General features: G+C 39.3%; 2 protein-coding genes across 2 annotated transcripts in view; both read right to left on the reverse strand.

The window, feature by feature from the left end:
* The window catches only part of LOC131428017 (craniofacial development protein 2-like), an 80546-nt gene extending 68247 nt beyond the window's left edge, over window positions 1-12299 (reverse strand). The window contains exon 1 of the mRNA XM_058591688.1: window positions 12268-12299. Coding sequence (XP_058447671.1) covers window positions 12268-12299 — 32 coding nt within the window. The remainder of the gene's footprint in view (window positions 1-12267) is intronic.
* A 2312-nt stretch (window positions 12300-14611) lies between these two features.
* On the reverse strand, window positions 14612-20004 carry LOC131435689 (uncharacterized). Its single transcript, XM_058603834.1, has 2 exons — window positions 14818-20004; window positions 14612-14744 (listed from the first exon to the last, which is right to left on the reverse strand). The coding sequence occupies exon 1, from the start codon at window positions 18711-18713 to the stop codon at window positions 17199-17201; it is 1515 nt and encodes a 504-aa protein (XP_058459817.1). The 5' UTR covers window positions 18714-20004; the 3' UTR covers window positions 14612-14744; window positions 14818-17198.
* Window positions 20005-20544: the final 540 nt, after the last annotated feature.

Consider the following 20544-nt stretch of genomic DNA (forward strand, 5'->3'; position numbering starts at 1 on the left):
GGCTTTATTGTTACACGACAAGAGTGCAAGCGAAAACTCTACCATCGAAAACGGTGTTTCGTTTGTATTCGCCGCCGCGACACGGGAGACCGGAACAGAGTCGGGACACACATTTTTTTTTTGGCGAAATCGAATATCCAGCGGTTAGAATATTCCTCGCTTTCGTTCGTGGTGTTTCGATTGCGCATTCGTCGGGCTGTGTTCCAAAGAGTGCTCATCGATGTTTCTTTTGTTAATCCGTCAACAAAACGGCGCCAGTATCCGCGTTTCTTTGCTTTAACTAAATTCTTCATTTGCATGTCTAACGCCGCGTAATTCCGATAATTATCAGGTGTTCCGTTTTTTTTTTCTAAAATTGATATACGCTGCAGATTTTTTAGCGTTTAGCTCTGAACATTCTTTGTCCCACCACGGGTTGGGAGGACGGATGTTAGTTTTCGCGCCCGGTACACGTTTCGTCTGAACTTGAATCGCGGTTCCGAGAATCAAGCCAGCCAAAAACGTGTACTCGTCCTCCGGAGGAAGTTCTTGTGTTGATTCTATTTTCTCAGATATAGAGTTTGCATAGCTTTTCCAATCAATATTTCGGTTGAGGTCATACAAAACATTGATTGTCTTCGATGGTCTTAATTCGCTGGCGATTGAGATAACGATAGGCAACAGATCGCTACCGTGGGGATCACGGATTACCTTCCACGTGCAATCCAACTGTAACGATGTCGAACAAATGGAAAGATCCAGCGCACTTGGTCTTGCTGGTGGTGCAGGAATCCGTGTCATTTCTCCCGTATTTAAAATTGTCATATTGAAGTTATCGCAAAGATCATAGATCAGAGTTGATCTGTTGTCATCATGAAGACAGCCCCATCTCGTACCGTGAGACTTGAAGTCTCCTAAAACTAACGTTGGTTTAGGAAGGAGCTCCATGATGTTAACCCGTGTTGGCGGTTCAATGCATAGGGCGCTGGTCTTACAAACCAGTTGTCGTATGTTCGAGCCCCGACCTGGAAGGATTCGTAGTGTCAGTAGAATCGTAAACTATTCCACGTTAGCGATCAACGTTTCGATGGTTTATTCCTTCATCTTCAGGGCAACTATAGATTGACATGCATAAATTAGTCTCACATTACTTCCACAAGCAACAATATAGCCCCCCCTTACTCGCAACGAATGCAAATATTTTTCCTCATGTAGGTTGCGACGGTCAAAATTACTGATGCGAAAACGACTAATCTACACTAAAAGTACAAACAAATAAACAAATTGGGTTGTTAACATAATTAACATTACTAGGCAGGTAAATTTAAATGTGTTGAATTGAAGTTAAAATCATATCATTCTGCACGGAGAACCCTTCGATCATAAAATTTCGATATCGCAGTTTTTGATTTTTGCGATAGTTGATTTAACTAATTTATTTTTGATTCAACCAATATGGTTTTTGATTTGCATATATTCAAGTAGTTGAAAAATATGTTGTTTTGAATGCTGTCAAATGCCGGAGACAGTTGAAAGCAAAACAATAATCGCCATTCAAAATCAACAACTTTTTTCGTTGAAATCTGTTCGCTTCGCTTCAAAATGTCAATGAAAACAACATCGATGGTTAAAGCGTTTGGTGAAATCGTGTTCATTCGATTTGAGAAAATTATGATAACAAGTGTTTATCTAACAGCGGTGTTGTGATAAAGTTAACCTTGTTTAAGATGAAAAAGATTTGGTGACAAATTAGAAAATGTTAATGAATGATCATCTCGTAATCTTTCAGGTATGCGCAAAAATTTTATGCTTCAAATTCGATCATTGATTTACTTCCAGCAGACTGTTTTACCAGCTGTTTGATACCGATGATGATGTTCATGCATTAGCAATAAAACGCTTTTTGACATGAATTTAATTCATGAAAGTAACAGGAGCGAAGGGTTTCAAACACACAGAACGCGCTGCGATTGAATGGCGCGTTTGAATTGCCGTCGCAAAATTCCAATTCCCAGCGGTTGATGCACTCAAGCTCATATAAATTGACTAAAATTTTCGCAAATCAATAACATTGTTCGAGTTGATTCAACTATTTGCAATGTCTAAAACAAATAAAACCGATTTATTTTTCAAATAACAGAATTTTGTTTCAATAACAACACCAGTTATTTCAACTAAAATATTTGTTGAAATTGAAAGGTATGTGTCCTCACTATTTGACAGCTTTTTTTTCAAGCAGTTAAATTATTTGTTTCAACCATCGTTTCTGCTAATCGAAAAACAAAAATGACAGTTTAGTTAAATCAACAATCGATTAGTTGTACCAAATTTTAACCAATCGATTTCAGAAAATCAACTAATATTCTGGTTGTTTCACGATCGCGGGTGGTTCCGTGTGGTCACAGAAGTACTCTGAAGTTCCAATCTTTTATCGTATCAAAGAACGCTCTCTAGCAACTCTTCACATGATTCAATCAGTGCCATCAAAGAGAGATGAATATCATCGCAGCAACAAAAAATCGGCATGGTTTATTTAACATAAAATGGATACCAGTGCGAGAGCGAATTTCTCGCGATGACCCGTCTGAGCATCACGAGGTAGCACGCTTCTGTGGGGTTTCGCGCTGAAGCAACAAACGGTCGCTCATTTCTGTTTTGCGATCCGATTATATACGGGCAGTGGATAATTGCGGTATAATCATTTTACTATTGCCGCTTATTCTAACTATGTGCATATAACCTTTGTATAAGTAGTGTCTATGAAAATGTCTGTGAATGCTCCACACAAAGGTTTTGAAATATTGTAGTCTAGTAAGAGGATCATCAAGTCGAATCATCGATTCGATTTTCTGCGATAATTGTCAACTTGTGATTCTCTCTTGGTAAACTCCACACAGCACCGATCATTATAAGATCGTAATTTTTTAAGGGCCGTGAAATACTCAGAGTATGAAGTGGAGCAAAGAAATATAGAAAAATTCTCTCATGGTTCATGCATTGAGAGACACGAGTTCTTGTAGCATCTTCTACCGGATAGAGAATGTTGTATACAATATAGATAAATATCGAGCAGCTTCTGTCAAATTATCGGCGATCACCAACACTGGTTCCAATATTCTTTCTGTTTCATTAGTTAAATTTATTATAGTGATGTTCTGATCTGCAGACTAACGATTACCGAGAGATGGATTAGAAAATTCCATCTAACATTTTTAATTTCAAATTGAACAAACGGCTTCTGTTAATATTTCAAAAACTTTGTACCTAAATTTAAAACATTCACAAAGTTGTTCGAAATTCGCTTCGACATCTCCCACCCGTTGACGAGATTTCCATTCCGGGAGTGATTCGGATAGCAGGATCTTAACAACAAACATAAAAACACGCTTCGATTGCCTTTAATGACTCCAATAATTCGGAACAACTTCAAACGTTTATTTATCACATGTCGACCCAGTTCGATTATCAGAAAACGGCTCCAGGGAAGTATCGTTCTATTCTTCTATTTTTTTTTCGTTTGAACTAAGCCCTGCCATCGCGGCCAGTTCAATCTGCCAGTTCATGGGACCATTAACCTTTAGTGGTCCGGAACTTTCTTAGCATCATTTTCTACTGGTGCAGCATCTCGGTATCCTTGCCATCCCAGGACAACGCCTATTCATTTGGTCGGCATGTGCCTTCGCTGATTCCTGCCACTTCTCGTATGGCTGTTGGTATATTTCAATTTCATTTCACATGCAAATAGTAGCTCGTTTTATATTTATAAATTTATCTCGCACCGGGGTCTGTCTGTCTGTCTGCTTGTCTGAATGTCCGTCGTTGATTCGTACGGTCAGACGGTTCTTCCACATCCGTCAGCTCCGGCTAAAAGAAGGAAGCCTACACTCAGGTCTGATTAGCATAAGCACTCATCGAGCATTGAATTCGAGCAGCATCGAGAGAAGGAACCTCCGACCCACCACCAGCCTGGGGTTTGGAAAAGATGACGAAGGAAAAAAAATAAACTCGCACATCATTGAGTACCGTGTGGCCACAATGCCTTCAGCAGGAAGCCTGCAGTTCAGTCATGCGGCGGTCGACTTTTGAAACTGACTTTCACTGCCTACCACCGAGCTCCTCTGTTGCGGTGAGTGCCGACTTGCTGTGGATGAATAGGTTTTGCATTGCCTTTCATACTTGAACTAACCCCTCTGCGGGTGGTACCCCGGCTACACAGGGCGGATAGGACTATCTATCTCTCTCTCTTTCTTTCTCGCAATAGGAACGGTCGTCTCGGAAAAGTATCCAATTGCTACCTTCCGGTTAGCTTCTACCTGCTACGGAAGATATGTTTAGAGCACACTGTCTTCCAGTTCTTTCCCGTACGGGTAGAATGCAAGTAAATGATGCATTTTCCCTTTGCCCCGGGAATCACGCGTAGTTTCCTTAATTACTTGGCCGTTATGAGAGCATGTAGTTACTTCATTGATCAAGCCTCCGCAATTGAGCGATGTGTACCTTAATTAACACGTTCAATTACTGGCTGTCCGAGAAGTCGACTGATGTCGGCTGACGATGTGGCTTAAAGCTAAGTTGTTTAATACTTAAACTATAAATTTCTAGCAAACGAAAACTATAGTAGCATTGAAGTCATTTATTTGTCTCATCATAGCTTGGGGTTATAAATTTAAGAGAACAAATAACATTCCCTGTTATTAGCAGGTAAATCTGTCATCTTCATCTGGTGACAGTTACGCTAGCGTAACAGATAGATAAGTACCTACCACTAATCCTTCAATGCCATTCGCTTCTTTTAGCGAAGTTGATTTAGGTGCAATAACAGAGAATAAAATGATCTACCTTCATCTCTTTCAGAAGCATTCCAAGTTGGATGGCAATTTGCCAAAACTATTATCATGAGTTTAAAATTCAGACATGGTGTCAAATAATTATTAAAAGATTTTAAATTGGAATGTTCGATCATCAAGTCGAGTGAAAATGAATTTTACAATTTTCTCCAAATGTCAAATTGAAAAGAAACCTACGGATTTCTTTGCCATAGACGATGGTTTTAAAGGAGTAAGCGATATAGCAATGGAAAAACATCGCTCTGATTGATCAATCGATGCAAAAACGAAGCTCTTGGAAGCACGCGAATTTGTAAATATAATCGAAATTATAGCTAACGTTTCAGTCTTACGGACAGCATGCCAAAGGATGCCTTTCTCATATTACATATGTTCTGAAAAGATATTTTTTTCAAATTTGAATAAAATAAAAAAAAATTATTTGGTAAAAACTACCATCCTCTTCTCGATTTGTAAACAGCTATGTCAAGTTAATATAGATGTAAATGTGGCAATCCTGCACGCTACACAAAATTTGCGCTAGGTGGGTGCGTTTTCTTCTCCCGTACCAGCACGTACCGATGCGCACCGATTTTGCATCATTTTGTATGACAGTTTGAAAGTTTTAATACTCATTGCCCTTTTAATTTCGGAAATCGGATCTGGATGAAATGGCACAGTGTCTCTCCAGACAATGAGAGCTTTATTTTGAAACAAGATTTGTGAAAATCGGCTTAACCGTTGCTGAGAAATCGAAGTGAGTTCCGGTTTTGGAGCTTTTCTTTACTATTACCGGTGCGTTCGGAAGCGGAAACCGGGCACTAGTAGCCCCATGTAGATTTATATATCCACCAACTCACAGGATCTGCCAGCTAGATGAATTTACCAGAAAATTTTATAAAAACGTCCATCGCTTGTGAAAAAATACTCACGAAATTAAAACTTTTCACTAATCGCATTGTAATACCGGAACCGGATGTCGGATCGAGATCAACTTTGCGGAAACTTTTCTAAGAATTCCGAGACCTTTTATCTGCATCTTAGTTTGCAAAAATCGATTAGGAAATTCTCGAGAAAATTGAATGCGCATTTTCTCATAGATTTACACATATTGCCTTGTAATTCCGGAACCGAAAGTCGGATCGAGATAAAATTCACTAGCGATCTATCGGACCTTTCATTTGAATCCGAGTTTTTGAAAGTCGGTTCAGTAGTCTATGAGAAAATCGAGTGACATTATTTGTCACATACACACACTCGAATGGTATATGACAATCGGCCCTCCGGGCCTTGGTTCAAAAGTCGGTTTTCACAGTGATTGTATAGCCTTTCTATATGAGAAAGGCAAAACCAATTATGGCTCGGCAAAACAAAATTTCAGAATTTTAAAAATGCTTAGTTGTGATAAATTTAATTGCAAAAAATTAAGTGTTCTTAGTTTTTCGAAAATCGGTCTAGTTTTTGAATAATTGATTGAAAACGCGACGAGCGCATTCCGCTACATTTCACCTTAATTGGAATGCGTTATGCGATTTCGGATGAAATTCCATGTTATGTCGTTTTCACTTGAGAAAATTGCAACTACTCCAGGGTAAATTTTGAGTGTTTAAGACTAATATTTAATTTATATTAGATGAACTCGATCAATAAGTTCATAGCTTCAACCGAAATCGCAGAATGATAGTTATGGTAGAGAAACTTAACGCTAAAAAAATTACTGCGTGCATACAAAACTTGAATACAAGCTTGTCGAAGAGATGCTTGATAATCGATATCCGTATCGCACGTATGTACTAAGATATAATTGCATACATTTGGGATACTGATGTAATTTCGTCGGCTACAAAACAAATACAAATCAAGACAAACAGAGTCTATATTATGGGTTCGCGTGCTCGGTGTTGGTTCCTAATAAAGATCAATCTAAGCAGACTCTTGTGCAATTGCCTATTCAAAAGTGTGACGATTTCGAAAAGTACAGCAAAAAGATAGCATAATGTGATATAAATTAAAAAATTCATGAACTGAAATCAAATTAAGATTTCAACGTGATGCTGCTATCGTAATTAGACTTCGATTTGCTCTCGTTTTGATGTTTGACTTTGCTCGGGAAGCTACTCCGAGTAGAGTGTGAGATCAAATAGAAAACTCCATTTGATATCAAACAGAAAGCTATTTTTGCGAACAGCACATCTAACAGAAACGCCTAGAAAAATGAAAGGAAGAAAGAAATTTTCAGTCAACGATCTGGAGGTACAAGTAACCCAACATTCCTGTCTTCCCGGACAGCGTCAAACGAAACAGTTGGCAAAACATAAACCCAACAGCTAAGTTGTGTTGCCCCACACCGCCGTCTCGCTACCATAAAAACGAACCATAAAATCGTGAAACAATTCACTAAATCATTATCAGATTGACAGCTGAAGTCAGACCACAGACAACAAATTTCTCTCCCTCTCCCGGTCCCCTCACCCTCCACGATCGTTTCAGTATGTGACACTGATTGTGTTTACGTAGTACGATTATTTTCACTCCATTAAAAAGCCATTAATCATGGCAGACGACGACGACTGACGGTACGAACAAAGCGAGGGTGGATTGAACCTTTCGCGAAGGTACTATTGGCTGCCTATGGCGACCACGAATAGGATGATGAGTTGGTAGGAGTAGCTGTACACTTCAGTGCATTGCAGTAGAAGCTACTTGTCTAACACCGTTCCACCGTCTCAGACATAAATAGTGCATCATGTCGCTAGCATAACAGTCACTATATTGGCCCGGGTCAGTCGCCAGATGTTGTGTACATTCGTTTAGAGGAGGATGGAGTTAGAAGTATCCATTCGAGTTTAGTTTAACTACAAGAATCGTTTGAATAGGATACTGTCCAGAAAACTGTCAAATAGCTTACTGCTCATAGATTGAAGTACTCAATCGAAGTGCGTTTTGACTCGATGTCCTGTGTTAATCAAAAACCTGTTCCGATAATCAGAACTTACGAACGGGAGCGACATGCACTCAACCATTGGACAATTAGCTATTTGCCGTTTCGTTCCACCTTGCTTGAAATGTAGCATGTTTTCAACGAAAGTCAAAATGACAGCTTACCAATGTCCAATAAGAGAAGTTTGGTGGCGGTGAATGGCCGAATCTAATCGGAATGGGCTAGCAAATTTAGCTCGGAAATTCGAGTTCGTTTCTATTATTAAATAGGGTAACGGTACCCCCTTTCATTTCAGCTCCATTAGTCATTTCATATACGAAAACCATTAAATTGGAGTGAGATCTGTTGTCTCTGATGGACAGATTGATTTTTTTTTCCATAAATACGTTTATTTTTTAACGCAGTTTACATAAGTTTTTCTTCGCCGAAGCATCACTTTTACAAGAAATTCTTCTCCTAATATAATTCCAAAATAGTCACAACGATTTAAATTTATTAAAACATATTCCTCTTATTACTTAAATATCATCTGAGCTAATTTTTCAATAATTATGAAACCTACTCGGAAATATTATTTCAACCAAACGATTAACTTCTATACATTATAAAATAAGCTGTTATTTTCAGACATTTTGCTGACAATTTCATAAAGTATTTCGAGTTTGTTTGTATCATTACATAATTTCTATTCTAATTTAGCTATAGGTTGAACTCATGGTCGCAGCTGGAATCAGAACTTAGTTCTCAAAGGGTTCTTTATTAAATTGAAACTCCAATTTTCTTTATGAAATGATAAAGAAGTTTCATGTATGGAAGGTCACGACAATGATTGACTTCAAGAGTAAGATGAAATTGGTTTCCATTGATACGAAAAATGAAGAACAACTGGTTTGGGAGACCAAAGTCTTATATTCTGAACCTTCCCGAGCCTCTGAAATTTACTCAACAAGTTTCTACCAAACTTTCAAAGTAGGGTTACGGCTCCCTATGTCATTTGAGCTTCTATTTCCATCTCATTACTTTCAACATGAATCATATCTTTCAACGTACCTGAACCACACTGTGAAATGTTCTAAATTCTCCGGTGATCGTTTATTTCATTTAAAACTAACGCACTGTTCAATTTAGGACACATTTTCGTCTCAAAATTTACAGTTCGTCATCGTCATTGATCGATTCGTCTCAAAACATACTCACTAACAGATCGGCTGAAAAGTTCGTATCGTTTCTATGAGAGGGCGCCACTAGAATTAAATCCATACCATTTTCAGTTAGTACCAACCTTCAAAAGACACGTGTATAAATTTGACAGCTGTCTGATTATTAGTTTGTGAGATATTGCATTTTGAGTGAAGCTACTTTTGTTATTGTGAAAAAAATGGAAAAAAAGGAATTTCGTGTGTTGATGAAACACTACTTTTAGATAAAAAAAAAGTGCCGCCGATACCAAAAAATGGCTTGATGAGTGTTATCCAGACTCTGCACCGGGCGAAGCAACAATTCGTAAGTGGTTTGCAAAATTTCGTACTGGTCATATGAGCACCGAAGACGATGAACGCAGTGAACGTCCAAAAAAGGCTGTTACCGATGAAAACGTGAAAAAAATCCACAAAATGATTTTCAATGACCGTAAAGTGAAGTTGATCGAGATAGCTGACACCCTAAAGATATCAAAGGAACGTGTTGGACATATTATTCACGAATATTTGGATATGAGAAAGCTTTGTGCAAAATGGGTGCCGCGTGAGCTCACAATCGATAAAAAACAACAACGAATTGATGATTCTGAGCTGTGTTTGGAGCCGATTTTTTTTCGTCGATATATAACAATGGACGAAACATGGCTCCATCACTTCACTCCGGAGTCCAATCGACAGTCAGTTGACTGCACGCGATGAACCGAACCCAAAGCGTGGAAAGACTCAACAATCGGCCGGAAAGGTTATGACGTCTGTATTTTGGGATTCGCATGGTATAATTTTCATCGACTACTTTGAAAAGGGAAAAAACCATCAACAGTGACTATTATATAGCGTTATTAGAGCGTTTGAAGGACGAAATTTCAAAAAAACGTCCTCATTTGAAGAAGAAAATAGTTTTGTTTCATCAAGACAATGCACCGTGTCACAAGTCGATGAAAACCATGCTGAAATTGAACGAATTGGGCTTCGAATTGCTCCCTCATCCACCGTATTCTCCAGATTTGGCCCCCAGTGACTTTTTCCTGTTCTCAGACCTCAAGAGAATGCTCGCTGGTAAAAAATTTAGAAGCAATGAAGAGGTAATCGCTGAAACTGAGGCCTATTTTGAGGCAAAGGACAAATCGTACTACAAAAATGGTATCGAAAAGTTGGAAGATCGCTATAATCGCTGTATCGCCTCTGATGGCAATTATGTTGAATGATAAAAACGAATTTTGGCAAAAAATGTGTGTTTCTATTAAACGATACGAACTTTTCAGCCGAACTGTTATTTAACAACGTTTTAATGCTACTGCTGTGTTCATCAAACAGGTTTGAAGTTCAAATGGCTGTCACTTATGGTTCCGGCGATGTAATGGTATAAGTGACGTTAAAGTCAAAACTGATTACCACTCAAGTTTCTCGGATATGGATTATCAGATATCAATAATTCTAGGCTCGTTAAGTAAGTTTATTTCGTCGGTCGCATCTAAACTCCATGTTTCGTGATGTATTTGAAATTTATTCTGTAACACCGTCGTGGTGGAGTAAAAATCATCAATAAAAACAGCTAAAATTCTTAACATACATGCTGCGATGAATAATAATGATAACGATAAGAAAAATATGTCCAATCACAAAGTGTGCTATGGAGTTGATGAATATTACCCTATTTAGATTGAATATCATACAACATAAGTAACAGGAGTGCAGGATTTCACTACGCCAATTCAAGCGCACCATTAAAACGCTACGCCAAATGCTGCGCTCCAGTTACTTCTTTGAACCAAATTCATGTCAAATAGCTGGGTTTAATCTAGATAGATAGCATAAACATCATCATCAGCATCTAACAGCTGGAAGTAAAACAAAATCTTTTGTAGCTATAATCACTATTTGGTGTGGTATATTTTCTACTAATTTTGCATTGCGTATTGATATTTCGTAGCGAAAACTGTAAAATTAACATTATCAATTAGATTACGATCCAATCTGATTATTTTTATAAAACTTTCATCCAGTACAAACTCCTTTAATATTCCTTTCCCAAAGATGCCAAATCTGCAATTTTCCATGATTTTAAAAGTCTCATTGACACGCGTTATCCTTAGTTAAAAATTACTATAGGATTACTGTTGTCAGGCCAAAACAAGAGCGCGAAAACTGTAAAACCGGATTCTACAAAATAAAGACGGATGCATCCTGATCGACGACGAAACCTACGCCAAGGAAGACTCTCGAGCGCTGCCCGGACCGCAGTATTATACGAAATCGGTGTACCAGGACCTGGACGACGCTGACACCACGGTGGCGATGGAAAAGTTTGGGCAGAAGGTGTTGGTCTGGCAAGCAATTTGTACCTGTGGGTTGCGGTCGTTGATGTTCTTCGCGAAGGGCACAATTAACGCCAAGGTGTACGAGGAAGAATGTTTGAAGGAGAGAATGCTGCCACTGTACAGAAAGCATAAGGCTCTTCCTCTTTTATGGCCGGATTTGGCTTCAGCCCATTACGCCAACTCCGTTCTACAGTGGTTGTCAAAAAATAATGTACAATTCGTGGAAAAGGACATGAACCCACTCAACTGCCCGGATCTTCGGCCAATTGAAAGGTATTGGGCAATTGTCAAGCGGCACTTTCGGAAGGAAGGTACAGTGTCCCAAAACATGCAGGAGTTTAAAAAAACAGGACAGCTGCCACCAGGAAAGTCACAAAAGTAACTGTGCAAAATTTAATGAAGAATGTCAAGTCCAAAGTGCGAGCGTTTTACAGAAACTAGGATTTTCTCCAATATAATCAGTGAAATGCATAAAAATGTAATTTTTCTGTGTATGTTCTGTTTACGTTTTTTTTTATTCAATAATCCATGTTGCTAACTACTTTTCGATACACTCCTTAATCACCGATCTTTTGTCCAAATGAATGGGAACAGGCAAGGGTGTCGGATCCGAACTACTAAAAGAGTTGTTAACTTTTCGCATATTTCTCCGGTGCAAACCAAACACGTGTTTTCCTGTTTATGCATTGCGGTTGGAAATACAAATACGTTTGAAATCTTGTACCCCACATCACATCAATTTCTATCAAATGTTTCGTAACGGAAGCAGAAGAAGCAAAACAAGATCCTTTGCATTATTTGTCTTTATCGTATCCTGCCCGGTACACCTTCCCTTCCTAGCGAAAAACGGCGGAAAAAGGAGGGTTAGGCAAAATCGAATCTCGCTGTAAACAGAAGAATAACTTCGGCAGCTGGAATGCTGCTTATCGAGTAGGAAATTTTCTTTATGATTACGAGCGGGTTTTCCCGTTTATTTACACTGGTGCCACTTGTTCTGAAATTACCTGGTAATGAACATGTGTTTCTCTACCCCCATTATCTTACCTTACCTGGTGTCAGTTTACTTTTGCCACGGTTCGAGATCTCAGCGAAAGTTTCTTTGAGTGTTTGAGATGTTCTGTGTTTTGTTCGTTGTTTGTTTTCTCGGCACAGTCAGTCAGCCTGTTGTGCTATGTTTATGCAAGCAAATTCAACATCAGCCAGGATTGATGTCCAATTAATGTTTTATCTCGTCATAATAAATTCATCCCACACATTCAAATGATGCGCAAACATTTCACGTAAAGTGGTTTACTTTTCCGAACGCTAAACCTACTTTCATAGTACCGCACCCCCGCCAGAAGCAGCTTCCCGCATCCTATTATCCTTTCGAGAAAGAAAAAACAAAATTGCAGCTATTGCTGATTCAAATCTTCAATTGAATGGAAAAATGCTTTTAGTGAAAAGTTACGGTGACGAAAATTAATGGAAAAGTTGCTCGTTCCTTCAACGGTGGCATGACGCACATGACAAAAAAAAAAGAAAACGAAGGCAACCCCGTTCCAAAACACACACACACGCACAGAAGTTCGCCACGTACCTACATCTCATCCTGAACGGCAAACTTTTATCATTCAACTGATAAAAAAAAATGTAAAGAAAAAGGATGTATGGATTCGAAAGACATCGCGCATTTTATGAAAAGGAAAATTTCACGTGATGACAATGCTGATGACACCGATAACGCCGAAGGATCGGCTCCCATTCTGCGTTCGGTGCTCGGTTTACGTCCTCATCAAGCAATGTGGCGTTTGCTGAGGTGGTGAACCGAAACAATGAACAATTTGGCACATCCGTGCATTATTTTTGCAATATATCAGTCAGTCTTTAGCTAAATCCTGAATGTGTTTCCAATGTAGTTCAGGTTCCGGCGCGTTCCGGAGTAAGCCCATAATTTTAGTAGCTCGACGTCGCCTCGTAAAATGCTCGACGCTTCATGTGCGTCGATAAAAATGATTCTAAATTTTATATCGCTTTGCTCATTTTTGCTTATAAATCTTGCGAGTAAAGAACCTTCCGCCCCGTGAAGGAAATATAATAATTCCGCCGGGGGAAACGAGGATGATTACTTTCGGGACGGAAGTAAAAACTTTCGATCTGTACTCAAATTGTAAGAGACACTACCGCGAGAACTTTCAGAACTTTCCCACCGCCATCATCCCGGGCGGCAGTCAGTAATATAATATGAAAGAAAGAAAGTCAAAAAAAACCATACACTTCCCTCCGCCTTCGTTTCCCGACAGAGTGACAGGAACTGCTAGCGTGACATTTGGAGGTGGGAAATCGAGCTTCTCTTATCAAGTTTATTCTCAAGTGGTTTACATAAACGAAAATTAGCGGAATGGAGAGATAAAAAGCTTTCGAAGAGGCACCAACAGAACGAGATGGCAAAGAGCTTTTCGCTGTCTCGCTGACTTGTTTCGCACATTTGATAGCGATGCGTAAATCTTAACTTTTCCAGCTGGGAAAGTAACTTTGTCGTTTCTAGAGTTGGTTGGTTGGTTGGGCGATCAGGGGTGGGGCGAAGCCGGGATAAGCCGCCACACTTGTTTAATGATGGATACACAAAATGGATCTCGCTCTTGGATTCCGAATCGGCTTCCAAAATTTCGGTGCACCACCGAAGTTGGAACAGCTGGAGGTCGTAAAGTTCACTCGACAATGTCTTTCGCATCCACTCTTGCAGGCAGGTCTCCGAACGAGACACTGCTGCAGTGAAGGGACCTCCCTTTAGGAGCACGGAGCAAACTCGCATCCATTCGAAGTGTGTATCTTTGCTCGGAACCGAATGCTGTTGAACTGTTGCTTACCGGAGTTTCAGACAACCCGTTGGTGAGATTGCGTGATCGAGTTACAAGCAAGATCAAGTTTATACCGTAATAAAATGTCAATTGTATATGGAACCTCTTTCCAATATTAAAGTTTTTTTTTTTTAGTGAATACGTCTTACTTTACTATGAGGGGCCTTTCCAAAATTTACCACCCTGCGAGAGTGATAAGCTTTTGATCGTGAATATCTCTGGTTGAAGCTAACGTATTCATTGATTTGAAAATATATGGATTAGTTTTCGTACCAAGTCACGATGAATTGATCTACCGGAAATCAAAAATTTTGAAAACCGTCGGGCTAAACCGGACAGCCTTTGGGACTAAAAATATTCACACAAAATGTAGAACGAATACAGAAAGGGCGCCAAATCTCAAGATACCTGAAACCATGTTAGAATGAATGGTCTGTTGATTTTATGAGACATGAATCTGCTCGCCGAAAATATAGGTATTGTCAGCCGTCAGAGCGACTGACTGTTCCCTGTCGCAAATTCTTTTTTAATTTGCCTTAAGACTTTACGATTAAAGTTTTCGGATATCCGGGGAGAAGCAAGTAGGGCATAAGAGCGGAAGTACGCTTTTATGCTGGCTACGGTTCTCCAGCGGACTGTACCTGCGAAGGGAAAGGAAGAAATATTTGTTGAAGTAAATTATACTTATACAATTCTCTTCTTAGAGAGAATTACTTCCTGGGCGATGATGCTTCCTTCTAGGGGAGGATGACTTCTTCTGGTGGGGGCTCGTCCGGGAATTTTCTTTCTAGTGATGAATGCGAACGACCGTTTTCTCTGGTAACTGATGACTGCTTTATTTTTTAATTTTCTTAAACTATATATACATGAATCTTATGGTAAAATATTAAAGATGTTGCACGACATGCAGTGCAACATTTATTACTATCTCCCTTTCTCCTTAGATGCTGACGTTACCATTCGTCAGCACGGGTAAATAATTCCTATCTACCTCACTACTACATAGAATTTGGTATTCAATGTTGCGCTTGCATTTCGCGCTATCCTTCTCTATTCCCTATCACGTACCGACGCTTTCAAAACTTGTTGGTTTTTGTCAGCACGGGTAATCAATTCATATTTCTACCAGACTCAAACATGACCGTCGCCAGACTACCTTTCCTTCTTTTATTGCAGTCCTTTCGGGAATTACGTATTAAATTATTTTATTACCGCAACCTTCCGAGAGCTGATTTGACGATATTCATTTAATGTTCCTTTTCGGGCAATTGTTTATGTTTGTCCCTTCGCATTTCGTCATGGTCTTTGCTAATTAATTTTACTATTGCCATCGGCACCAGATTACCTGGCGTCTCGACCCAACTTAAGCTTCCTTTGCTATTTGAATTAGCGCTTATTGATGCACATGGGATGCGAGAATTGATGGAAAATTAATAGCTCTCACGACTGCGCCGGAAACGCCTTATCGGTTCAAATCGCTTCTCGATCATAGTGCTCCTTTAAGCACGTTGTTTTTGTGGTTGATAATTAAATTTAATAATGCCAGTGCAACTGACGCAAGCTCTACGCTCGACATTCCCGGCCCCGTAAATCTTCTAGAAGGTTTACCCTATTTGATAATCGAGCGATTGTCATGAATGAATGATCGTGAATTAATGATAAAATTTGCGTTCGTCCTCTCTGTTAAGTTTATTATTCCTATAAATAATTGCAAAGACCTAATTTTATAACGAACTTTCAGCCGTATTTCGCGGAAGTGGAAACAAACACTCCGCCGGTCTTCTGGAATTTCGTGTTGTATTACATTTTTTAATACGTAAATAGATAACTATTACCACGTACATAATACCTATCAATCCTACACCCATTATTACATATTCAAATATGGGTTCACCTACATCTTGTTTCTTATCATCATTTGTTAATATTGTAAAAATTTTGTTATTAAATGGATTTGCAGGCTTATTTAATTTCGGTAATTCAGTTTTATTCTGCTCTAAATTGAAATCTATTTGAATTCTTTCTTTAAAATATAAGTTTGTTTTCCTTTCTTCCCTATTCACAAATCCATATATAACACTTTTATTACTTTGAATTTTACAATCAAAATCTAACCTAACTACGGCCTCTTTATAGGGTGGCGATATTATTGTATGCTGGCAGTGGATTACGATGCTCGTCGTGTCGCTGGCGTAGTAGAGTACCTGGTTCTCATCCGTGAGTGAAATCATCTCGACGTATGGTTGGTGCATATTGTCCCGGCCTTCCTAAAATCGCATGGAAGGGGGTTAATAGCTCATCATTCACATCCTTTAAAGCTCTATGTATCAAAGGACGTGAATTAACAAACCACTCCGCTTGAATAAAGGCTGATCGCAGCACTTCACTCGTAGGTGTCCTTTTAGACATATCGTCTATCATGACACTAAGCGCCTTCTTTATTATTCCTATTAACCTCTCCCATACGCCTCCAAAATGTGGAGCCGCTGGAGGGTTAAACACCCATGAAATTTCTAACTCTGCGGCTTCTCCTTGTCTCATTCTTGTGTCGAGTTCTTGTAGGAGGCGTTTAAACTCTCTTTCGGCTCCAACAAAATTAGTTCCGTTGTCGCTGTAAAGCTGAGTTACTTTACCTCTGCGACACTGAAAATTCCTAAAGCATACGAAAAAGGCATCGGTACTCAAATTTTCTGCCATTTCGATGTGTATCCCTCGAGTTACTAACAAGTAAAAATAACTACCCTTTTTTGACATTTCTATCTTTTGAACATAGAAAGGTCTAAAATAATTCATCCATTATACTAAAATGGAAACGCGTTTACAGCAGTCCCTACACGTGAGAGAAGAGCTATCATGACTCTAATCTTGGTGTCAATAAAGGGATATAATTTTTGTTTTAACTAATAGTTTTTTGGGCATATAGTCCTTTATCATCCTTCTTTCTTCTAAATAAGGAATGTCTTACCTTAACATGATTTTTATTTCCTTTTAAAATTCTTCTATTTCAGCAATTTTGAACATTAACTTTTTTTTTCTTTCATCGTCCAAGCAGGATCGAAGTTATGTTTGGAAGTAATAAAATTGATATTTTCCATTCAAAATATTAGTCTCTGCATACTTTTCTCCAAACAGAGAATGCCCTGACATCTATAAATTTGATGTTTGAATACTTTGTGCCGTTTTTTTTTTTTGAAAATATCTTCCAATTCAGTCCAATCATTAACGAGCGAATTCTTCAATCGAACATTTTTCCACAGTCGGAGGTGGTTCGCTACCTGGTTCCTCATTCGACACACAAAGGTAGCTTGGGAACCAGTCCTTATTTCTCTTGATTCAGGAGGGGTTTGCGAATTCGAGCGCAATGAAGGAGTTGTACCTGATCGACTTACGGATGCACATACCAACGACACACATGGCGGTGAACTTGTTTCTTTGAGCAGTTTACCCAAATTGTTGCCTGGTAGTGGTTCTGGTATAGGTAAGGAGTTCAGAGAACGTCGAGGCGTTAATCCATATGATTTGGCACTTCGTATAATTTTTTCATCTGATGATCCACCCACGGAATCTTTCTTAAACGTAAAATTATCCGACGTTAACCCCCCGTGTAGTGGCATGATGATATAATTATTTGTATCTTTACTATTGCCATCCAACTTGGCATAATAAACCAATTCCCTTTTCCATTCATATTCAAAGGGTACACTGAAGGCTTCATCGAGAGCATTGACAGGAGCGGTGACTTTTCTCTTAGTCACCATCGTAGACATAGCTAATACTTTAGCGTTGTTGTCAAATGCATTCCCAGGTGCTGGTGCCATACCAACAACAGATTCCATTTTGTTCTGTTCGTCGGTAGATCCTAATGTGGCACTTCTCACCGAGGCAACCACATTTTCCCCAAATGCTTCCGTAGACGACCAAAGATTTGCTTCCAGTTCTTGGACTTTTTCAGAATTTGTGAAATCGGAAATCGTACTTGAGGATCTTGGAGAACTTAACATTCCGTTCTCGCTACCAGCGGCGTCCTCATCGAATCCGGCAAAATCATTTTCATTACTATCACACTCTAACTCTTCAGAATCGCTTGTGTTCTCCTCTGAGCCAGTGGTTATTGTAATTCCAGTTGTTCCACCAGTCGTACTTGGCTGCAGCATATCATATCGGTGCAGCTTTGGTTGCTGCTCCATTCCTCTGGCATTACCGATAATCTTAGGCAAGGTTTCATAATAACTTTTCCATTCAATCGAGTTTCCTGAATTTACTGACATTGCGTCTTCTTTCATGCCCGTATTCTGAATGGAAGTCACGAGGGATAACATGGTCCTCTCGTGTATTCGCATCAGCTCAATAATTGCCCTGCTGCTGCCGATTTTTGCTTGGAGTGCCATATTTGTCACTTCCAAGTCTTTCGTCATTGCGGCGTATTCATCATTCCGCTTTTGACACTTTGCGCAATACCAGGCTTCTGGTCTTGGTGGCCGTTCATCGAGTCCAACACACGATGAATGGAACCACCTGTCGCAATCAACACATCTCAACATTTCGACCAATGCGCGATCTTTCTTCGTGCAAAGGCGACAATGTCCATTTGGATTAGACACAAATTCCATCTTTTGTAATTACAAGAGGAGGTTTCTACTCTCGAATTTATTGACAATATATCCTGTCAATATTTGATTTATTAAATAAACTCTTCCCTTGAAATAGTTTGAAACAACTATTCCCGAGGCTGACTAATCGTAAGTGAATTAGAAGGAATTTAGCGACACGCTCCTCTCTGGAGCCACCAAAATGTCAGGCTGACTAGTAATAATTCTAGTCAGTGACGTTAATTTCAGCGCAAATTTCTTCTAATTTCGCTTATGCTTTGAATTTAGAATTTTTCGGATATCCGGGAAGAAACAAGTAGGGCATAAGAGCGGAAGTACGCTTTTATGCTGGCTACGGTTCTCCAGCGGACTGTACCTAGGGAGGGAGAACAAGGTTTATTTAATTAATTTGAGGATACTTATCCAATTCTCTTGTTCGAGAATTCCTTGGATTTGATGTGCTGGCTTCCTGGTGGCGACGTCCGTCTGGGTGGCTGGTCGACGTCCTTCTGGGGGGTTTCTTTCAAAAACAACAAAGAACTGCAACACACTGTTTTCTCTGGTAACTGATGACTGCTTTATTTTTTAATTTTCTTAAACTATATATACATGAATCTTATGGTAAAATATTAAAGATGTTGCACGACATGCAGTGCAACATTTATTACTATCTCCCTTTCTCCTTAGATGCTGACGTTACCATTCGTCAGCACGGGTAAATAATTCCTATCTACCTCACTACTACATAGAATTTGGTATTCAATGTTGCGCTTGCATTTCGCGCTATCCTTCTCTATTCCCTATCACGTACCGACGCTTTCAAAACTTGTTGGTTTTTGTCAGCACGGGTAATCAATTCATATTTCTACCAGACTCAAACATGACCGTCGCCAGACTACCTTTCCTTCTTTTATTGCAGTCCTTTCGGGAATTACGTATTAAATTATTTTATTACCGCAACCTTCCGAGAGCTGATTTGACGATATTCATTTAATGTTCCTTTTCGGGCAATTGTTTATGTTTGTCCCTTCGCATTTCGTCATGGTCTTTGCTAATTAATTTTACTATTGCCATCGGCACCAGATTACCTGGCGTCTCGACCCAACTTAAGCTTCCTTTGCTATTTGAATTAGCGCTTATTGATGCACATGGGATGCGAGAATTGATGGAAAATTAATAGCTCTCACGACTGCGCCGGAAACGCCTTATCGGTTCAAATCGCTTCTCGATCATAGTGCTCCTTTAAGCACGTTGTTTTTGTGGTTGATAATTAAATTTAATAATGCCAGTGCAACTGACGCAAGCTCTACGCTCGACAGGTATTATCTCGAAACCTGACGTCCAGTTGTACCAAATAATGGATAATAAAACAGACTGTGCTCTTCAAAAAGTATCGATTCCCACCTTTGGTGTATATGCCAAAGTTGGTGGCGATTCCTTCAGTTGTTTCGTAGTTATGGTAAAACTTATATACACTCGCATTCGTAAACAGATAAAGCTACAAGGATCAGCCCCATGTGGTTGTTCGAGCCAATGATGTGGAACAAGGCAACCAAAATTTCTAATGATCTACAATCAAACAGTTCAATCAATCGTCACACTTTTGAATCCGCAATTGCACGAGAGTCTGCCTAGATTGATCTTGATTAGGAACCAACACCGAACATTGCTTGTTTTATAGCCGATGAAATTACACTAATATCCCAAATGTATGCTATTATATCTTTGTACATACTTGCGATACGGATTTTCATATTAAAGCTTCTCTTCGCCAAGCTTGTGTTCAAGTTTTGTATGCAAGCAGTTATTTTTATAGCGTTAAGTTTGACAGCTTATGTGAGTGAAGTGGAAG

The sequence above is a fragment of the Malaya genurostris genome, chromosome 1 (genome assembly GCF_030247185.1).
Source record: "Malaya genurostris strain Urasoe2022 chromosome 1, Malgen_1.1, whole genome shotgun sequence".
In the NCBI taxonomy this organism is placed as follows: domain Eukaryota; kingdom Metazoa; phylum Arthropoda; class Insecta; order Diptera; family Culicidae; genus Malaya; species Malaya genurostris.

Bases quoted from the DNA above. Each gene is read 5' to 3' on its own strand.
- LOC131435689 (XM_058603834.1), bottom strand. From the start codon at position 18,713: ATGGAATTTGTGTCTAATCCAAATGGACATTGTCGCCTTTGCACGAAG.